The sequence below is a fragment of the Mustela lutreola genome, chromosome 3, assembly GCF_030435805.1.
Source record: "Mustela lutreola isolate mMusLut2 chromosome 3, mMusLut2.pri, whole genome shotgun sequence".
Classification (NCBI taxonomy): Eukaryota; Metazoa; Chordata; class Mammalia; order Carnivora; family Mustelidae; genus Mustela; species Mustela lutreola.
Window position 1 is genome coordinate 68,092,715 of NC_081292.1, and position 19,499 is coordinate 68,112,213.

Below are 19,499 nucleotides of genomic sequence, written 5' to 3' on the forward strand. Positions count from 1 at the left end.
GTAGCCCTAAGTAGAACCCTCTGTGTAGATAAAACAATCAAGCAGTGCACTACCAGGTGGGTGTATTTCCAGGCTAGGAAACATCAAATGTGATTTAACATTCATACCATTTAAGATGTAGAACTAGAATGTCATTTATTCTCAAAGAATTAAGACATACGTAATTTGGTAAAGAAAAATGCATACTTTTAAAAATTATGTTATGTAAAACAGCAAAAAAATAAATGGAGGAACTTTGAAAACTTACACAAATTTTTTTACCTGATAACCTGAAGCCCAGGACTAGGTGGTAAGCCACTGAAGTGCTTGTTCATAACGAGCATGTTTCTTCTTGGTGCTTCTCTGCTAAGGTGCTTATGGATTCAGAATAACCGGTGACTCTGGGCAACAGCTTCTGATGAATCCCACATGATACTAAGTGGCCTCTCCTCAGATGAAGGGTTGATCCTCATTTCTATGTAGCTAAGGGGCATTCTGTAGATGGGTTTCCTCATTCATACACATTCATGTCCTTAACATTTACCACACATCATTGTAATCAGTAATTAGCCCTTTGTGGGGAACATTAACAAGAACCCCTTTATGAATTTAATTCCACCATCTGACTCTGATTCTGATTCATGCCCTGTTCTCATCTTTCTACGCTTGTACCAGTGCTCTGGACAAGCTGGGAGTAGCAGTAAAAAATTCCATGTAAGAAAAATGATGTCTGGGAGAGAAAAAGGACCTTTGTGATTTACAGGTTGCAATTCAAAAATAGTCCTGACCTTTTTGCTTAAAAAGACTCCAGGAAGGAAATGTAGTGGCTCAAATTACCACAGACAGGGCTATTTATCCCATGTTCCCTTCAAATGGAAAGTAGCACTTGTTTGTTGAATACAGAGTTCCAAGCTCTTGCTGGTCACTGTTAGTACTACGGATCTTCATGAGTTTTTCTGGGTAAGAGTTTATCTGCATAAGAAATCACATTATATTTGTCTGTGTATAAACTTATACAAATTCATGTAAAACCACCTCATATTTGTCGAACACTTGACTTTGTAGAGTTCTTTTACCTCAGACATTTCATCCTGTCTTACAGCAACTTGGAAGGTGGTCAGAGCAAGTAACGGAGTCATAGAGCCATATAATTAGCCATATAATTCTCATCTCACTTGGTCACAGGGCTAGGTAGTGAGAGTTTAGATTAGAACCGGGTTTCCTAACTTTCCAGCCAGGGCTTTTTGTACTTGATTGTCGATTAAAAAACATTCCAGTAACTCAAGAGTTAAAGTACAGTTTTAATGACTTCAGACTTGTCAGAGCTGTAACACCAGTTTTCACTTACAATATTTTAGGCTCAGTTGACTGTAATTTGGTGGTGGTGGTGGGAAAAAGAAACAAAAAAGAAAATGGCATTTCATGCAATATTATATAAAAACATGACAAGATCTTGAAAGCTGCAATATTATATAAAAGACTGAGAAAAAACAAACACTTTCTATACTATTTTAAAACATGGTTTAAGGACATGACTTTGACCACATAATGAATATAAGGATCAAAGAGTAAATGCAGGCATGACCTTTGAGCTTCATTGTTCAACATGCATAGAACTGAGCATTTTCTGGTCAATGTAATTATTCTCACCAAAAATGGTATAAATGAAATGCCTTTAAATCTAAAGTTAGGCTGTAGAGTTTAGAATTCTACTTTTTACCCTACATGTTTCTTTTCCTGACTCTGTTTAATCTAGGTCAGTTGTACAGTAATTGTTTTTACTTAAAAATGGTCAACATATTTTGGGCAGCTGTTTTGGGCTCGGTATGGTTTCCTGGGTCATTTATAACATTTGACCAGGTTGAAATTTTGTTTTTGTTTTTTATGCCAGTCTAAAAGTATACAAAAACTGTTTCTTCCTGGTTTTACTCATCAGTTTTCAGTAAATGACAACTTTTAATCTTTCAAAGATATACTTTAAAATTAAGTGATTTGTCTTTTTTACCTAATAATTTCTTCCTGCCTCTTGAAATATTTCTGTAGCCTTATTAGATATCGACAGGGGAAAATCTCCACACACACACAAAATTCCTTTTAAGTTTCCATGTATATTTTGCTGATATTTGTGGCAGATAGGAATATTGCATTCAGTTAAATAGATGAATTGTGGCTTCTGTTTGGAATGCTACTTTAGTCTGTAAGGAATTAGATCTGGGTCACAGAAAGGGCTGGCTCAGATGGCCTGTCCAGTGCCACCATCTTACCTCATGCAAGGAGCATAAAACAATTCTTCAGGCTTTTATTCATCAAAATGGAATGTGTTTCATTAGGAATTCTACTCAAAGAGTGAGACTGCATACTGAGAAAATTATGTAGCAATCATCTTTTCCTAACCTAAAAAATAAAATATGAATGTGGAAAAGTTCACAGCATTTCATGTCCCCTACCCTGCTCCACCCATGACCACCTGGAGACATGGCTGAATCAAGAGGGGATACTTGTGGACCCCCAATGGTCTCAATATTAAGAGTCTGTGCAATAACTTCGAGGTCCTTCTCTGATTAGCTGTGTTTTCTCATTTGCATTTGTAGGCTGGAGAACAACTGGAAAGTCCAAATCTAAAAATAAACAAAGCAAAGCAATAAATACCCTGTGATCATATTACATTTCCCTTAATGGGGCAAGTGGTGGATATTTTTGTTGAAATGATTATTGGCAAACTAATTCATTTCTTAAGATATTGAGGATGCCTGCCTTTTAAAGAGCTTCAAAAGGGAGAAGACACTGTCTTTACTCTTAAGTTCTGTCAGTTATAGAATTATAAAATTAAAGCACTAAACTCTGCTTTCAACTTGAGGCAATTGCTGAACCAGGTGAACTGGAGCTTTAGTTTTCACCATCTTGTGGGGGATAAGGACAGGTCCACCTCATAGGTCATATAGACCCCAGTATATATCTGTATGAAAGATGCCCCCTAAAGTTGTTCAGTGTACAATGACATATGTGGTCCTGTTTGGGACAGAGGTCAAAGCCCAGAGCTTGCTTAGATGACAATCTAATAGGAAGCTCCCCACATAGAGCTGGTATCCAAAATGGCATGCACTATCTAAATCCCCATACCCCTATATCTACAAGGAAATTTGTTAGTCTTGAGCTTTGTTGCTCAAGTGAAAGAGAAAAGAGCTCCCCTACAAATATTTAATGGTAAGACAATGAGCACACATATTGGCAGAACAAATTTAAATATCTATATGTACTAAGAAACCTCAGTTGATAGTTTAATTTAAAATGGTCCAATATAAGATGTAATCCCAAGTACCTACCAGAAAAGAATGGCCCCATCTTCAACCCAGACCTCAGAGAATCACTGAAGTATTGGTAACACACATGAACTCAAGATAAAAATGAATAGAAAGGGGAGATAGAGATAGAAATAATTAGAGAAATAGAAACCCTCAAAAACTAACAAAAAAATTATAAGAAACATGAATTGAGTAAAAAGACAGAAAGATTTAAATATTGAGAAGGAAAGAGTAAAAGATTACACACAAAAACAATGTACACTAAGAGCTAGTAGAAACAATGGAAGGTCAGATGAGACCCAAAAGGACTTCAAATCCTGCACTTGTAAGACACAGAATTTGTTAAAAAAATTAGATGAATTTCAGTGATCAAGTGGATTTTGAAACTAATGCAAAAGAACTTGAGTTCAAAATATCTGAAAATTTTAAACCTGATGAATGGGTTTAACAGCTAAAGAGACAATTAATGAAGGAGAGGACAGATCAGAGATTCATCAGAATGTCACACAGAGAAACATAAAAAAAAAGAGAGAGGTTGACATGAAAAATAGAATGATATAGTCTAACACATCTGATAAAACTTCCATAAAGAAAGTAAAAGAAAAGATTAGAGGCAATATTTAAAGATTCAGTGGCTGAGAATTTTCTAGAAAGGCAACAATCCACAGATTCAAGAATCAGGGTAAATTAAAGAAGAACTCATATTTATTTATTTATTTATTTATTTTAAAGATTTTACTTTGTGACAGAGATCACAAGTAGACAGAGAGGCAGGCAGAGAGAGGAAGGGAAGCAGGCTCCCTGCTGAGCAGAGAGCCTGATTTGGGGCTCGATCCCAGGACTCTGGGATCATGACCTGAGCCGAAGGCAAAAGCTTTAACCCACTGAGCCACCCAGGTGCCCCAAGAACTCACATTTAAAACATCTTAGTGACTTTGAAAAACACTAAAGACTATTTATTTATTTATTTATTTAGAGAGAGAGAGAGAGTGAGTGGGGAGGAGCAGAGAGATAGAATCTTAAGCAGGCTCCATGTCCAGCACAGAGCCTTATATGGAGCTCAGTGTGGGGCTCTACAGGGGGCTCTATCTTACAACCCTGAGATCATGACCTGAGCCTAAATCCATGAGCCAAAATCAAGAGTTGGGTGCTTAACTGACACCCCTCAAAGACAATGGTTTTAACAGCAATCTTACTTCTCAATAGCAAATATGGAAGGCCAAAAACTATGGAATAATTTTAATATGCTAAAAGAAGATATCAACTTAAATTTGTTTCCAAACTGTCTTACTGTTACTTTTTTAAAAAACATAATATAAAGGCATTTTCAGACAATACATATGGAAATTGTGTCACCAACAGATTCAATTTAAAAGATGTAATTCAGGCACAAAGAAAGTGTTAGTAGATGGAAAATTTGTGTTGTAAAAGGAATGATTAGTAAAGAAATGTTGGATCTATGAATAAAAATAAGTGACTGTTGACTATGTACAGTAATAATTAAAATTAAGATAAAACTAGAAGACAAGAATAGTATATAACTCAAAAAGGAAGTGATCAGAGTTAAATTGTTACAAATTTCTTGTATTGTTCAGGAGGGGGTGAAGATAAGAATTAATTTTGAACTTTGATAACAAGTATGCTTAATGAATGTTTAGGGTAACCCTAAAAGAACAGGGCAGAGAAAATAATTTCCAAACTAGAGGAGGGAAAGAAATGAAATATGAATTGTTATAAAAGAAAAAAGGAAAAAAAGTCAATTTAAAGTGATAATTAAATAATAAAGTAATAACTAATATAACTAATTATAAGTATCTAGACCTAGTTACTCAGGTAGTCAGTAATAGAGCTGGTATTCAAACCTAAACAGTATTTCTTAGAGTCTGTTCTCTTAAAAACCGTGCTATACTAGCTCTCATAAAAGAGTAAGTTAGCAGGAAAAAAAGTATCATTAATTATAATAAATACAAATGGACGTAATACCTTATTTAAAAGAAAAATGTTCTCAAACTGAAATCCCACCCCCACCATATGTTGTTTATAAAATACACAACAAAAAACAGGGCAAAAAAATAAAGTTGAAAGTAAAAAGATGTAAACATCTTTATCATACAAACACTACTAAAAAGAAAGCTAATCGAACTATATTTTAACAGACAAAAGACAAAACATTGATAGAGCTAAAGAGTAATATAAAATATGAATTCAATTCACCAAATAGCTATTAAAGTTCTAGGCTTATATACACTAATATAGCCTCAAAACACATGAACCCAAATTGACAGAACCTTATAGAAAAATTGAGAATTCATCATCACAGTGGAAGATTTGAACACTTCTTTCAGTAACTGATGAAACAAACAAATACTTAAGAATATAAAACATTTGAAAAGGATAATGTTGTGAACTAAATTGTGTTAAACACTCTGCCTCCCCACTCTAGTTCATATGTTGAAGTTCTAACCCCCAGTACCTCTAATGTGAATCATATTTGGAGAGATGGTCTTTAAAGAGGTAATTAAGTTAAAAAGAGGTTCAGGGTAGGCATTCATTCAATATAACTGATGTCATTATAAGATAAGGATATTAAGACACAGATACATGGAGGGAAGACTATGTGAAGACATGAGGAGAAAATGGCCATCTAATGCCAAGAAGAGTGGCCTCAGAGGGAGTCAACCCTGTTGACACCTTACTTTTTTTTTTTTTTTAAAGATTTTATTTATTTATTTGACAGAGATCACAAGTAGGCAGAGAGGCAGGCAGAGAGAGAGAGTGGGGGAAAAGGCTCCTCACCAAGCATAGAGCCCAATGTGGGGCTCAATCCCAGGACCCTGGGATCATTACCGGAGCAACCCGAGCCAAAGGCAGAGGCTTAATTGACTGAGCCACCCAGGTACCCTGCCCCCGTGACACCTTAAAGTTTGACTTCTAACCTTGAGAATTATGAGAAAATAAATTTCTGTTGTTCAAGCCACCCTCTCTGTGGTACTTTGTAAACAGCAGCCCTAGTGAATTAGTACATATAAAAATTGGGTTTATTTAATAGTTATAAATGGAACAGTGAACCTTAAAAAATACAGAATGTATTATTTTGGAGCCATGTGGAACATTTATAAAAATTAAGTTCTAAGATGTAAAGCAAGCCTCAAGATATTTTCAAGTATTGCATCATGTTTCCCATAATTTCTGATCACAGTGCAGTTAAATTAGATACAAACAACAATAAAGAACCTGAAAAATCCCCATATGTTTACAAATTAAGACACATATAGGCCTAGGGGCACATGGGTGGCTCCGGGATTTAAAGCCTCTGCCTTCAGCTAGGGTCCTGGGATTGAGCCCTGCATTGGGCTCTCTGCTTAGCAGGGAGACTGCTTTCTCTCCTCTCTCTCTGCCTGCCTCTCTGTTTACTTGTGATCTCTGTCAAATAAATAAATAAAATATTTTTTAAAAAAGACACATATAGCCCCAATGTATATATCAAGGAAAAAATTATAATGGAAATTAGAAAATATTTAGAACTCATATTTTAAGAACAATATAAAAACACATGGGACACTAAAATGGTACTTATAGGAAAAATTACAACTGTAAATGCTTACTATCCTAAAAGGAGGTTTGGAAATTAAGTAGTATAAAAATTAACAAGTTAGAAAACTAACAATAAATTAAGATAAATAATAAAGAATAAAAATTTAAATATATATACCTAAGAACCAAACCCAAAAGTTATTTGGGAAAACCAGTTACATTTTCAAAAATCTGATAGAAAGGCTAAAAATCAAAAAGCAGAAATAAGCAATATAAGGGATGAAAAATGGGATAGTAATACAGATCCTATAGACGCATGAAAGGTTATAAGAAATTTTGAAGAACTAATTTTTAAGTAAAGATAGCAAATCTAAATGGCCTATAAACATTAAATACATTGAATCAGTAATCTAAAATTTGTACAACTGCACATTAGCCCAAAAAGTCCTATAAAATCCTGTAGAAAGAAAGAAATCCAGTAATATACAAACTCTTTAAGAAAAGTTTAAAAAGAAGGAATAGGTTGTAATTTATTTCATGAGGCATAATCTTGGTATAGAACTCTATAAAGAAAGTTCAAGAAAGGAAAATTGTAGAGCAATCTCAATCATTAACATAGATACAAACATCTAAAACAAGACATCAGCAAACCCATTTCATTAAAAAATAAAATAGTTGAAAAATTATGACTGCATTGGGTTATACTCAAGACTATAAGACTTAACATTGGAAAAATAATTTATATAATTCTTCACGTTAATAGATTAAGGGAGAAAAATCATGATCGTCTTAATTGATGAAGAAAAAATGTCTAAAAATATGAAGTGCTCAACTTATGTTTGCTGTGGAAAAGCTAGGTGGATAAGCCTGTCTAGTAAATTTGCTCACTGAACCTTGGTAGCCAAAAATTGAAGAACCCCCTCCACTTTGAGCCACTTTGGGGGTCACATTCTGAGCAGACTCACTCGTCTTGATCCCCTGGCCCAGAGCCTTGATGATGCTTACTGGTTGGTAAACAAAAGGAAGGTGAATTTAATCTCTTTCTTGTGCCCTTTTCCTGGACAGCAATATGTGATGGATGCTGAAGAGGAAATATAATAAATGTCTCAATATCTTGGCTGAGAGCAAGAGTCTAATTACAAGCCATATGGCCTTTTCAACTCAGTGGCTGTGAATTTATTTGGGTTTTATCCAGGTGAGTATCAAGAACAGTTAAGTAATCAATAGATTTTTTTTCTATCACTGTATTTCATATTTTTAGATCCAAGGTCAACACTATAAATTATTCTCTTTACGTATCTTATTCCCTCTCCTTCAAAAAAAAAAAAAAAATGGAGAAATCATGATTGCCCCAAAGCTTTAGGATTTAAATGGAAGTTTTCAGTCCATTGCCTTCAGTTTGGGGGGAAAAACAAACCAACCAACACCTGAATTTAGCTATTGTATTCTTGGTTTGTTTTCACCAGGGTGTTTAGAAATAACTGGTTCTCATTTATGCTCTTGCTACTGTATCTTGTTACACTATCTGTCTGTCTGTCTCTCTCACACACACAGACACAGAGTCCCAGGAAACAGGATACCTCAAGATGGCTTACAAAGTTCTCTTGGCTAGGGAAATCAGCTGGTGTCCATAACCTTTAGCTTTCAAGTTTCAAATTTTCCAAGATAAAAAAAAGAGGGTGATGATCTCCCCCTAGACACTTTTTTCTATTTAATCCTTATTGATTCAGAAGAATAATAGCATTTCCTGGTGTTCCTAGGATCCCACTGGGGGTATATCTTTATTTTGAGAAAGAGAAGGATAGCCAGTTACAAGTCCCATAGTTTCCAGTGAACATTGAAGATGCCACTGAACTTCCCCCCTTTATTTCCTAAGGGTAGAAGCTGGATTATACCCTTTCACATAGTTGAAAGAGAAACCATAATTAAAGTCGACCTTTCCTTTCTACTACCAAATCCTATAACACTGTTCTCAAACAGAAACTGGTACTATTTTATAGCATCAAAAGGTATCTTGGACTTTAACCAGTGTTGAGGAGTAGGCATATTTGAAATATGCACTTAATTAAAAAAACCTAAGAAAAATTATAGACTTTAGATATAAAACTAGAATTATTAAATATCTCAAGGTAGGTGAAAAATATTTCTAATGTTTTTTTAATAAGTCAGTTGGTTAAAAAGTTTGATATTTTAAATTTGGATTTTCATAAATTTAGAGGCATGTACAGTGTTCTATAATGTGTCCTTAAAAGTGAGGTTTGAGCAAATCAGAAATACTTTCCTCTAGTTAGCTCCTGTTCCTTCTTCTTCTTTGTTAGTATAGTTAGACATAAGGAGGCCATAAGGACAAAGCAGCTCTAACTTTTATTCTGGAGAGAGGATAATCTCATATTAGTTTTATTATACTTTTTATCTTGGCACTTCTGGAAATTAAATTCAGAATAATGTAAGAAATGTTAACCATACTTTTTCAAAAATTAATACTCACATATGAAAAATAAATTTTCAGTCATAATCTTAATACACAGGCCAAATCTCTAAGCACAGTATAATCTGTAGCATAGCATTTAGACTGATAATATAAAACCCACGCTCCACCTACTTCTCCACACCCTACCTTATCATCTCAGTTAGCTTCAGTCTTCCCTATCAACAGGGTATTATGCTGTGGAGGCATTTTATTCTATTCCTTACCAGTGAGTATCAAGCTTGAAATAAGTATCTGTAGTCCATACAGGGAAATTATTTCAGCAGTACTGGCTATATAACTACAAAACCCAATCCAAAATGAAAATGTGGCCTACCCAATTCAAAAGCTAAGAATTTCAAAATGGTGACAGCAGAACAATAAACCAAAATGTTGGAAATCCTAGTCAGTGCAATAAAGCAAGAAAAAGAAATAAAAGGCATGCAGACTAGAATGGAAGAAATAAGACCATTCCTTTTTGCAGATGACATAATTGTCATCATAGATAACCCCAAAGAATTCACACACAAAAATACAAATTAGTAAGTGAACTTAGCAAGAACACAAGATACAAAGTCAATACATGAAAATGATTGTAAATATTTGTGATGAACAATTGGAAACCCAAATTAAAACTAATGCCATTTCTAATAGTCCTCCCCAAAATGAAATACTTAGGTACCCACTTAACAAAACATATACCATCTCTGTATGCTGAAAACTATACTACACTCATAAAAGAAATCAAATGAGACCTATAAGTATAGACACATATTGTGTTGGGATTGGAAAATTCAACATAGTAATAAAGATTTCAATTTTTTCCAAATTAATACACAAATTTAATGCAATTCTAATTTTAAAAATTGGTATTTTTCTGTGGATTTAGACAAACTCATACCAAAACATATATGGAAAGACAAACTAGAATTGCCAAAACAGTTTTGAAAAAGAATGAGGCTGGAGGAATCACATTAGCTGATTTTAAGACTTACTTTAAAGTTTCAGAAAGCAAGATGGTGTGTTATTGGTGAAGGGATAGACACAAAGCTCAATGGAACAGAAGAGAGTCCACAAATAAGCCATAGAAATATGGCCAATTGATTTTTGACAGGGGCAAAACAATTCAATGGAGAAAGGATAATCTTTTCAACAAATGGTGTTAGAACAATTACGCTCCATGTGCAAGAAAAAAAAGCTGACCAAAGTCTCACACCATAAACAAAAATGAACTCAAAATAGGTCATAGATCAAAATATTAGACATGAAACTGTAACACTTTTAGAAAACATTGGAGAAAAATCTTCATGACTTAGGGTTAGGCTAAAAGTTCTTAGACATGACATTAAAAGCATAATCCACTTAAAAATTTGACAGCTTGTTCATCAGAATTTTTTCTCTGCAAAGAAGCAGAAAATATGTGTCGACATGGTAACAGTTTTGTAAAACAAAACCCCATAAATATTTACATAAAAAATTTTTTAAAGTGTTGTTATCCTTGGGGAGCTGGTACCAGGATGTTGGTGTAAATTTGCTTTTGACTCTGTATTCTTCTGAAGTTATTGAATTTTTATGAATATCTTACTTTTATACAAGGTCCCAAACCTCCCCACCATTGGCAACTTTCAAATGAGGCTAGGCAACAGTCTGCTAGAAAAGTTTTGGGGAGGTGAGGGTTGACTATTTGGATTTCTTCCAACTCGAAATTCCTAAGATTTTATGTTTAGATTCAATGTAAGATAATTAAGAATTCCCTAAGTGAGAAAATGTTTGCCATATTTTTTTAAATTTCAGAATCATTGGAAAAAAAGTCTTAAAGCCCCAGGGCTCACCAATGTCTTCTAATGGACTCAAATCTTTTATTTATTTATTTTTAATTTTTTATTTCTTTTCAGTATAACAGTATTCATTGTTTTTGCACCATATCCAGGGCTCCATGCAATCCATGCCCTCTCTAATACTCACCACCTGGATGTGTGCTGCTTATCATTTGTGTTGAGTAGATTGATATCTGAATGACTAGTAACTGCTTTCAAGTATATTTTCTGTTTTCTTAAAATTCATTTTAGAGAGAGAGCATGCACAAGCAGGGTGGAGCAGAGGGAGGGAATCTTAAGCACACTCACCACTGAGCCGACTTGGGGCTCAGTCTCAGGACCCTGAGATCATGACCTGGGCTGGAACCAAGAGCTGGGCGCTCAAGTGACTGAACTACCCAGACACGCCACCTCAAGTGTATTTTCTTAAACAACTCTAAGTGGGTCCCCTTCTTTTGTAGAACAGAAGAGCCCACATTCTATTTATTGGATCACAGTCCAGAAATCTTCACATGGAATCTGCTTTTTCATCTTTCTAAGACCTAACTTACACTAATTCTATCTGTAAACTACATTAAGTCTCTGAATTCATGGAGTAAAAATCTGAAACTAGTATACCTAGCTGCAAATAAGGCATAAATTTTCATAATGAAATGTTAGACTGAAGAGCGGTGGTGAATTTACAATAAGGTCAATGAAATTGAACCTCCAGGGATCTCTATTTGTGCAGAGCTCTCTGAGGGTCCTTGGGGTCCTCAGAAATATAAGCAAATATAAGCAAAGTACTTATATTTGTGTAGATTTGCAAAAGTAAGGTGTTTTAACCATAATCAGCCAAAACAGGATCTTTTTCCACTTTGATTTTCCCTCCATCATACATTTCTTTTTGATGAGGGGCAACAGAGGGGGGATATTTGGGGGATGAGTTGAGAGTTGAGAGATAAGCTTCATTTGAGTTTAGTGGCATATGTTTTTGTGGTTTGCAGCAAATCTGTATATAGTTAGTTTTTGCTAGCCATACTGGCATAGGAATGGCTTGAGAAATACTCCTATAGCTCCCTATGCCAGTTCACTTGCTGGGGAGACATGAAAATCCGTGGCAGAGGGGATGTCACCCTGTATGATTGTGCCCGGGGGCTCTGGTATTGAAGGGGTGATGGAGGGGAAACAAAGTTGGAAATGTGCAGACTGAAAAAGTGGCCTGCGAAAAATTCTTCCCAATCTTATGCCTTATAGATGAAATAGACTAGTCTTCCCAAATTTAATAGCTCTCCCTAAGAATTTAGACATTATTACTAATGAGTTATAAAACCATGAGAGAAAACAAATTTTGATCAAACATGCTAGAGGAAGAACAGAATTTTCTATTCTTCCTATAGAAAATGATATTCCAAAATTATTGTTAAATGAAGAGGCAGTCAAAGAATAGTGCATCCAGAAAACATAGGGGGACAGTATTACAGAGGTGTGCCTGGCAGCTAACTATTGTTATTTTTCTAGACGTTGTGATATTTACGGTATCTTCAGTTTTTAAGCTTTGCAATTTGTTGTGATTTCCTTTTCTCATTACAAATATTTGCTTTCAGACCTAATTTTGTATTTGTAACTTTGTGCTTTTTCTTTTTCTTAAGGAGCACTGCCCAAGTTGTGTTAAGTGTCTGGCCCTCTAAAGCTTGGATCAACTCTGCATAGAGCTTTTAAATGTTTGGGCATGGAATAAAGCTTTTCCTTTTGCTTAAGGATTCTTAGTAACACAGTCAAGTGAAATCATGCTTTGCTTAGTCTAGAATATGACCTCTGCAATGGAATTGGTTAACTCTGGGGTGTCAGAACTGAGAACAGTGAGAGGCACACAGATTTATCACCAGTCATCCTGTAGGAAGGAAACCTGGGTGGAATTTGGCACCAACTATAAATTTCTGTTCCAGAAAAGAAAACTGCAAAGGAGGTCTGCTGAAATGGCCTGGTGGAGCTTTCATCTAATTTAAAAGAGGAGAGACTTTGAGACTTTTCAGAGAAGTGTGAACCAGTGATTTGGGATATCTAGGTTCAATTCACCTAGTTTTGGTTTCTGCACTATGCAGAAAAAGTTAAGATAAGGTCGACCCAGTCGATGATGATGACTGTACTTTCCTATCTCACCATCCCTTCCTAGCCTCTATTAGTAACTGAATATTTTACTGGATTGATGGATGTTATGGGAGATCCTGTAGACAACAGAGCCAGCTAATGTGGTCTTATAATAATTTATCTCCCTTGCGAAGGCAGATGGGATTAATGAACTGGAGTCATCATTCTTAAACAAGCTATGCAAGGTCACTGGCCCTTCCATGGAGAAGTGCTTACATACATATATATTTCTGTTTAACCCAATTTTAAATAGTACTGCTTCTTGCTCTTTTTTATATGTATGTCCTCATTAAAAAATTAATTGTCCTTTTAGATCCTGAATTAGGCAAAATGCGATTATAATTATATTTCACCATGGGCCCATAATTTGTTTCCAGGGGCAGTAATAAAAAATTGTTAGCGGCGCCTGGGTGGCCCAAACGGTTGAGCCTCTGCCTTCAGCTCAGGTCATGATCCCAGGGTCCTGGGATCAAGTCCCACATCGGGCTCCTTGCTTGGTGAAGAGCCTGCTTCTCCCTCCCCCTCTGCTGCTCCCCCTGTTTGTGCGTGCTCTTTCTCTCTCTCTCAAGTGTATATATAAAGTCTTTTTTTTTTTTAATTGTTAGAGTAACTCCCCTGTTTTCTAGAATGACCACCTAGTAGTCCCCAGAAAGGGTCACAGGTTGCAGGAAAATCCATCAGTCCTCTCTGACTCCCAATTCTAAAATGGTCTGGACTAAGTGTGATACATATAATGGAAGATTTCTTCCTTCAAGCTGGACTCAGGGTGGGTAATAACACTATTACTTAGCATCACATTTGGTAGGGAATAAAAAGTATATGGCAGATTTTAAATAGTCTCTGCTGTTTGATGTCATAGAAATTCTGTTTCATTGTGATCAAAAGAATCAGAGTCCAGTCCAGTGCAGAGAAGTGTACCATTCCTAATATCAGCCATTCTGACAACAATGGGTTCCTGTCTGAATTATCAAGTAATTCTTGTATTTGGCTGCGCAGGGTTCTTAGTGATTTAGTGATGAAGTCTGTAATACAGAATAAAGAGGCATTGTATAGGAGAAAATGATAGGAGGATTATGGCTGCAAGACAGAAAGGACAATGGCACGTTTGACTCCATCTTGTTTACACAAAGGCATTTCCCAGAGCATAGGAAGTATTCCCGGTGTTGTGAATTCTGTGAGGTTTCATCTTTCTTTATATTTTTTCTTTATCAATTGTAGGTGGAATGAGCTTGATGAATCAAGTACTATGTCATAGCCATGTATACATATAGACAAACATGTGGAGGTGATTTAGCAAAGCAAATAGTCCCATTTCCACAGGACAGTATTCTTGATGCTGGCTGAGGCTAGCTCTGGATGTGTGGATTTGTAAGAGAAGAAAGATCACCCTTCGTCCGTCCTACCCAAAACTACCCACAAAGTGATCAGAAAGAAGAAAAAGTCAAGGGTTGTTGACTTTTCCTAATGTCCGTTCCCTTCTATATAAATAGAGATCCCAAAGTAACAGGCTTGGCTTGGTTCTTGTGTATGGCTGAGCATTCCCACCCAAACCTCCCTGCACCTAGACCTTATGCTCCTGTAACGAGATCATGAATTGTATCAGCTTTGCTTTGTGATCAGCATATTTTGTGATTTCTTTTTAGTGGTGTCAGGTTCTGCTTTTTTCTGCAGCTGGGAAAGGGAACTGTCCTTTCATCCTTTTCAAAAAAGGTACCCAAAGTGACCATCTTTGGGATTCCCCTCATTGTGTTGTTGGATCTCTCTTACTTTAGTGATAATTGTCATCAGGGACCTCATGCTTGGTCAGGTCTGTGAAGGGACACCATTAGCTCTGCTCTCATCTTACTCCACCTTTTTCCATGTCAGTTTTGATCTGCTCCTCAAGATCCTCTGGGGACACGTAGAAGTCCTCCTCTGGCACCGATGATTTGGGCCGGCAGTGTCCACAGCAACAGTTGCAACAGCAGCATAGGCAGCAGCAGAAATAACAGCCAGTCAAGAGGCCAATGATGACAAACAGGGTCTAAGGGAGAGGCAAAACAAAATAGGGTTGAAGGGTGGTGGGGTATGGGAGAATCCCAGAAATTAAGTGTGACTCCATCTATCTTCAGAGACCTGAAGATAACACGGTTCACCCTGCAGACCTCATAGTCACCCTCATCCTTATTACATACAAGAAATAGCTTTTTAGTTACCTTGGAAACAAATTCCTTATATAGTTTTTTCTAACAAGTTCACAGGAAGTGACTTGTAGACTAAGTAATGAAGGGTGATGTTTTCTTCTTTATTCATAAACTATGGTGGTCATTAGCTTCTACACAGCAAAGGAAACAGTCAACAAAGAGGCAACCCATGGAATGGGAGAAGATATTTGCAAATGACAGTGCAGACAAAGGGCTGATATCCAGGATCTATAAAGAACTTCTCAAACCCAACACACACAAAACAGATAATCATGTCAAAAAATGGGCAGAAGACCTGAACAGACACTTCTCCAATGAAGATATACAAATGGCTATCAGACACATGGAAAAATGTTCATCATCACTAGCCATCAGGGAGATTCAAATTAAAACCACATTGAGATACCACCTTACACCAGTTAGAATGGCCAAAATTAGCAAGACAGGAAACGACGTATGTTGGAGAGGATGTGGAGAAAGGGGAACCCTCTTACACTGTTGGTGGGAATGCAAGTTGGTGCAGCCACTTCGGAGAACAGTGTGGAGATTCCTTAAGAAATTAAAAATAGAGCTTCCCTATGACCCTGCAATTGCACTATGGGTATTTACCCCAAAGATACAGATGTAGTGAAAAGAAGGGCCATCTGTACCCCAATGTTTATAGCGGCAATGGCCACAGTCACCAAACTGTGGAAAGAACCAAGATGCCCTTCAACGGACAAATGGATAAGGAAGATGTGGTCCATATACACTATGGAGTATTATTATGCCTCCATCAGAAAGGATGAATACCCAACTTTTGTAGCAACATAGACGGGACTGGAAGAGATTATGCTGAGTGAAATAAGTCAAGCAGAAAGAGTCGATTATCATATGGTTTCACTTATTTGTGGAGCATAACAAATAACATGGATGACATAGGGAGATGGAGAGGAGAAGAGAGTTGAGGGAAATTGGAAGGGGAGATGAACCATTAGAGACTATGGACTCTGAAAAACAATCTGAGGGTTTTGAAGGGGCGGGGGATGGGAGGTTGGGGGAGCCAGGTGGTGGGTATTATGGAGGGCACGTATTGCATGGAGCACTGGGTGTGGTGCATAAACAATGAATTCTGTTATGTTGAAGAGAAATTTAAAAAAAAATAGAGCAAACAAGGGGTGCCTGGGTGGCTCAGTGGGTTAAAGCCTTTGCCTTCGGCTCAGGTCATGATCCTAGGGTCCTGGGATTGAGCCCCACATCTGGCTCTTGCTCAGCGGGGAGCCTGCTTCCTCCTCTCTCTCTCTTTCTCTCTGCCTATCTCTCTGCCTACTTGTGATCTTTGTCTATCAAATAAATAGTTTTTAAAAAATCCTTAAAAAAAAAAAAAAAGAATAGAGCAAACAAAACAACAAAAAACCTCTACAGATCAAATGAGCTAACCAAGGGTACTGAATCATTCTCACCAAAGAAGAGTTTTGATAGCTTTCCCTCCCACCTCCACATTTCTCTTAGTCACCAACTTCTGCCAGTTCTTCAAGATCTCTTACACTCGCCCTCTTTGTCTCTATTCTGACCAGTAGGACTTTAGAAAGATCTCATTATATATGCCTTTAACATTTCACTAGCTTCCTAACTGGCCTCCCTGCTTCTATTCTTGCCTCCTATTCTATTCTGTACGTTGTAGTTGGAACTTTCTGAAATACACATTCTCTTGAACCTATGTAGCAACTTTCCAGCCTCTCAGGAAAGGTTCGAGCTCCTTATTAATATTCATCTGGCTTAAAACCCTTCAGTGAATTAGCACAGCCCTGTTCCTGCTGTACCTACCCTAGCTTTGCTTTCCCTGTGGATCCATCTGCCCATAGGGCTCCTTCCCATTCCCCAGCCATCTAAAAAATGCTCACTCTGTGTTCAAGGTTCATCTCAAAGATCCTCTCTCTGACATCTTTTCTGATCTCCCCCACTCAAACAGTTTCTCCCTCCTTTGTGCCCCAACTATACATATAAATTTCCCCCACGTTTTTTGTTGTTGTTGTTGACACTTTAGGACATTGATCACTTTATATGTCTGTCTCACATTAGACTGAGGTTCTTGAAGCCTGGAACTATATGTTAGTCATCCTTCAGTCCCTCCTAACCTAAGGATTTAGTTCATGTCCTGTGGAAGATAATAAATACCTATTGAATTAATGAATTGTGAAGTAATGGATAGATAAACAAATGTTTTGTTCCTCCTAATGAACATCCAGCACTAGGGTTTTCCCACAAGCATATAAAAGGTTTGCTTAAGGGTCCCTGGGTGGCTCAGCTAGTTAAGCATCTGCCTTCAGCTCAGGTCCTAATCCCAGAGTCCTGGGATTGAGTCCTGTATCAGGCTCCTTGCTCATCTGCCCCTCCCCATGCTCATTTTCTCTCTCTCAAAAATAAATAAATAAAAATACTTTAAAAAGATTAAGATAAAAAGTTTGCTTTACGAAGTCTGCCATAGTTTCAAATAAAAAGAACTTCCCCAATCTCCAATTTAAATTAAAATATGCCAACTTTTGTTAATTGAGGAAAATAAATTTGATTTTTTAAAAAAATATGTTATTTAATCTAGGAAGTGCTTTATACATCTTTGAATAAGAATGCAGATTTTATCTAAAAAGAGGAAGTGGATGAAGATCGTCTTATTCGTACGCACTTCTTCAGAAACTTAGGGTAGAAATCTTTAATGTTGATGAACCTCATCTGGCTCATTCCTGCTTCCTAGACCAGCTCCCCATCCCTGACCCTGGCCCCTATGGCATGGAGCCTACAGTGGCTTGGAGTGAGGTAGCTTTAGTCACACTTCTCATGTCAATCATCTTTTTGCCATGTATACTCTACATTTTCATAGACTTAAATAAATTACTCTGAAAACAGAACTCTAACACCCTTCACCTCACCAACTGCCTCCAAAACACTCCTGTGCAGTATTCCTGGGTTACTGCCCCAACCAGCTCCTCCTTTCTTTACCTACCTTTGTCCTTTTTTGTCTTTACCATGCAATTCCCATATTTTTCCCTTCTCCAAAAATTTCCTTTAATCTGTATACTGTTTTGTTCTTTAATTATTCCAACTAGATTGTTTACCTTTTGCAGAAATAACCTTGCCTTGTATACTTACAGTTCTTAGCACACTACTAGGCATAAGTAGGAGTCCAATATTTTGAAATACGTATTTTCAGTGATACCATAAATCATTCTTGCAGTGCATACTTAATACACAGTCATTACATGCCATCCCACTCTAATGGGCACTGCACAATGAGGTTTTTGACATAAACAGAAGAAGAACGTGGATTTTTTAAATAACCTTATCTTAAAGAGCCATATTAGGAATTATTTCACATACCTCTTATACTGCTGGACAGCTTCTGCTTTTCTATATGAATTTTGGTCAGTTTTGTCAACTTCCTCAGCAAGGAAGCTTATTCTTGTTTTTATGAATGCTAGCCCCAATATACAACAAGGTTCTAGTGTGTAAATTATCTAGAAGGCCAGATGCACCTTCCCATGGAGAGAATGTCATACCTGGAGGTTAGATTCACAGGCAAGCCACATTGTTATATGAACACCCCATCTATCCTAAATGACATTGTCATTATGTACACTCTCATTCCAAGGTCCAATCCACTCGGTGGGAACTTGTTTCCCTCCCAGGTCTTCAACAATAGGGAAAGGGGATTTCAGTGGGAATCCCAGTTATCTCTACAAAAAGAAATTTAGGAGACTGTAGAAGACAAGTGAGCCTTCAGGTTGCAGACTCTCCATGCTTATGTATAAAAATATATTCTCTCTCCTCCTGTGTATATCAAACTCTGCAATTTAGCAAGATTTATTCTAGTGGAAGAAAATAGCAGTCCCTCTTTTTGGAAATATGTAGTTTTTAAAATTATTAATTAGTACGCATATGAATGTGAGTTCATATGCTTTCACAAAATATATGAACTGTCCAAAAAATATGCTGATGGACCATATATATGGTTCACATGTAAATACACTTTTATCAGAAGATAAGGATATTAAAATTCATAACCAAATATGTAACCATCATCAAACACTCATCATCAAACACTAGGTATTCC

The 19,499-nt window shown here is 36.7% G+C and overlaps 1 protein-coding gene across 3 annotated transcripts in view; it reads right to left on the minus strand.

Moving 5' to 3' along the window:
- Nucleotides 1-1,260: 1,260 nt before the first annotated feature.
- Nucleotides 1,261-19,499, minus strand: part of DNAJC5B (DnaJ heat shock protein family (Hsp40) member C5 beta) — a 93,073-nt gene continuing 74,834 nt past the window's right edge. For all 3 annotated transcript variants that reach the window (XM_059166335.1, XM_059166334.1, XM_059166336.1), the window contains exons 5-6: nt 15,081-15,252; nt 1,261-2,597 (exon numbers count right to left, since the gene is read on the minus strand). In XM_059166335.1, coding sequence (XP_059022318.1) covers nt 2,503-2,597; nt 15,081-15,252 — 267 coding nt within the window. In that variant the 3' untranslated portion in view covers nt 1,261-2,502. The remainder of the gene's footprint in view (nt 2,598-15,080; nt 15,253-19,499) is intronic.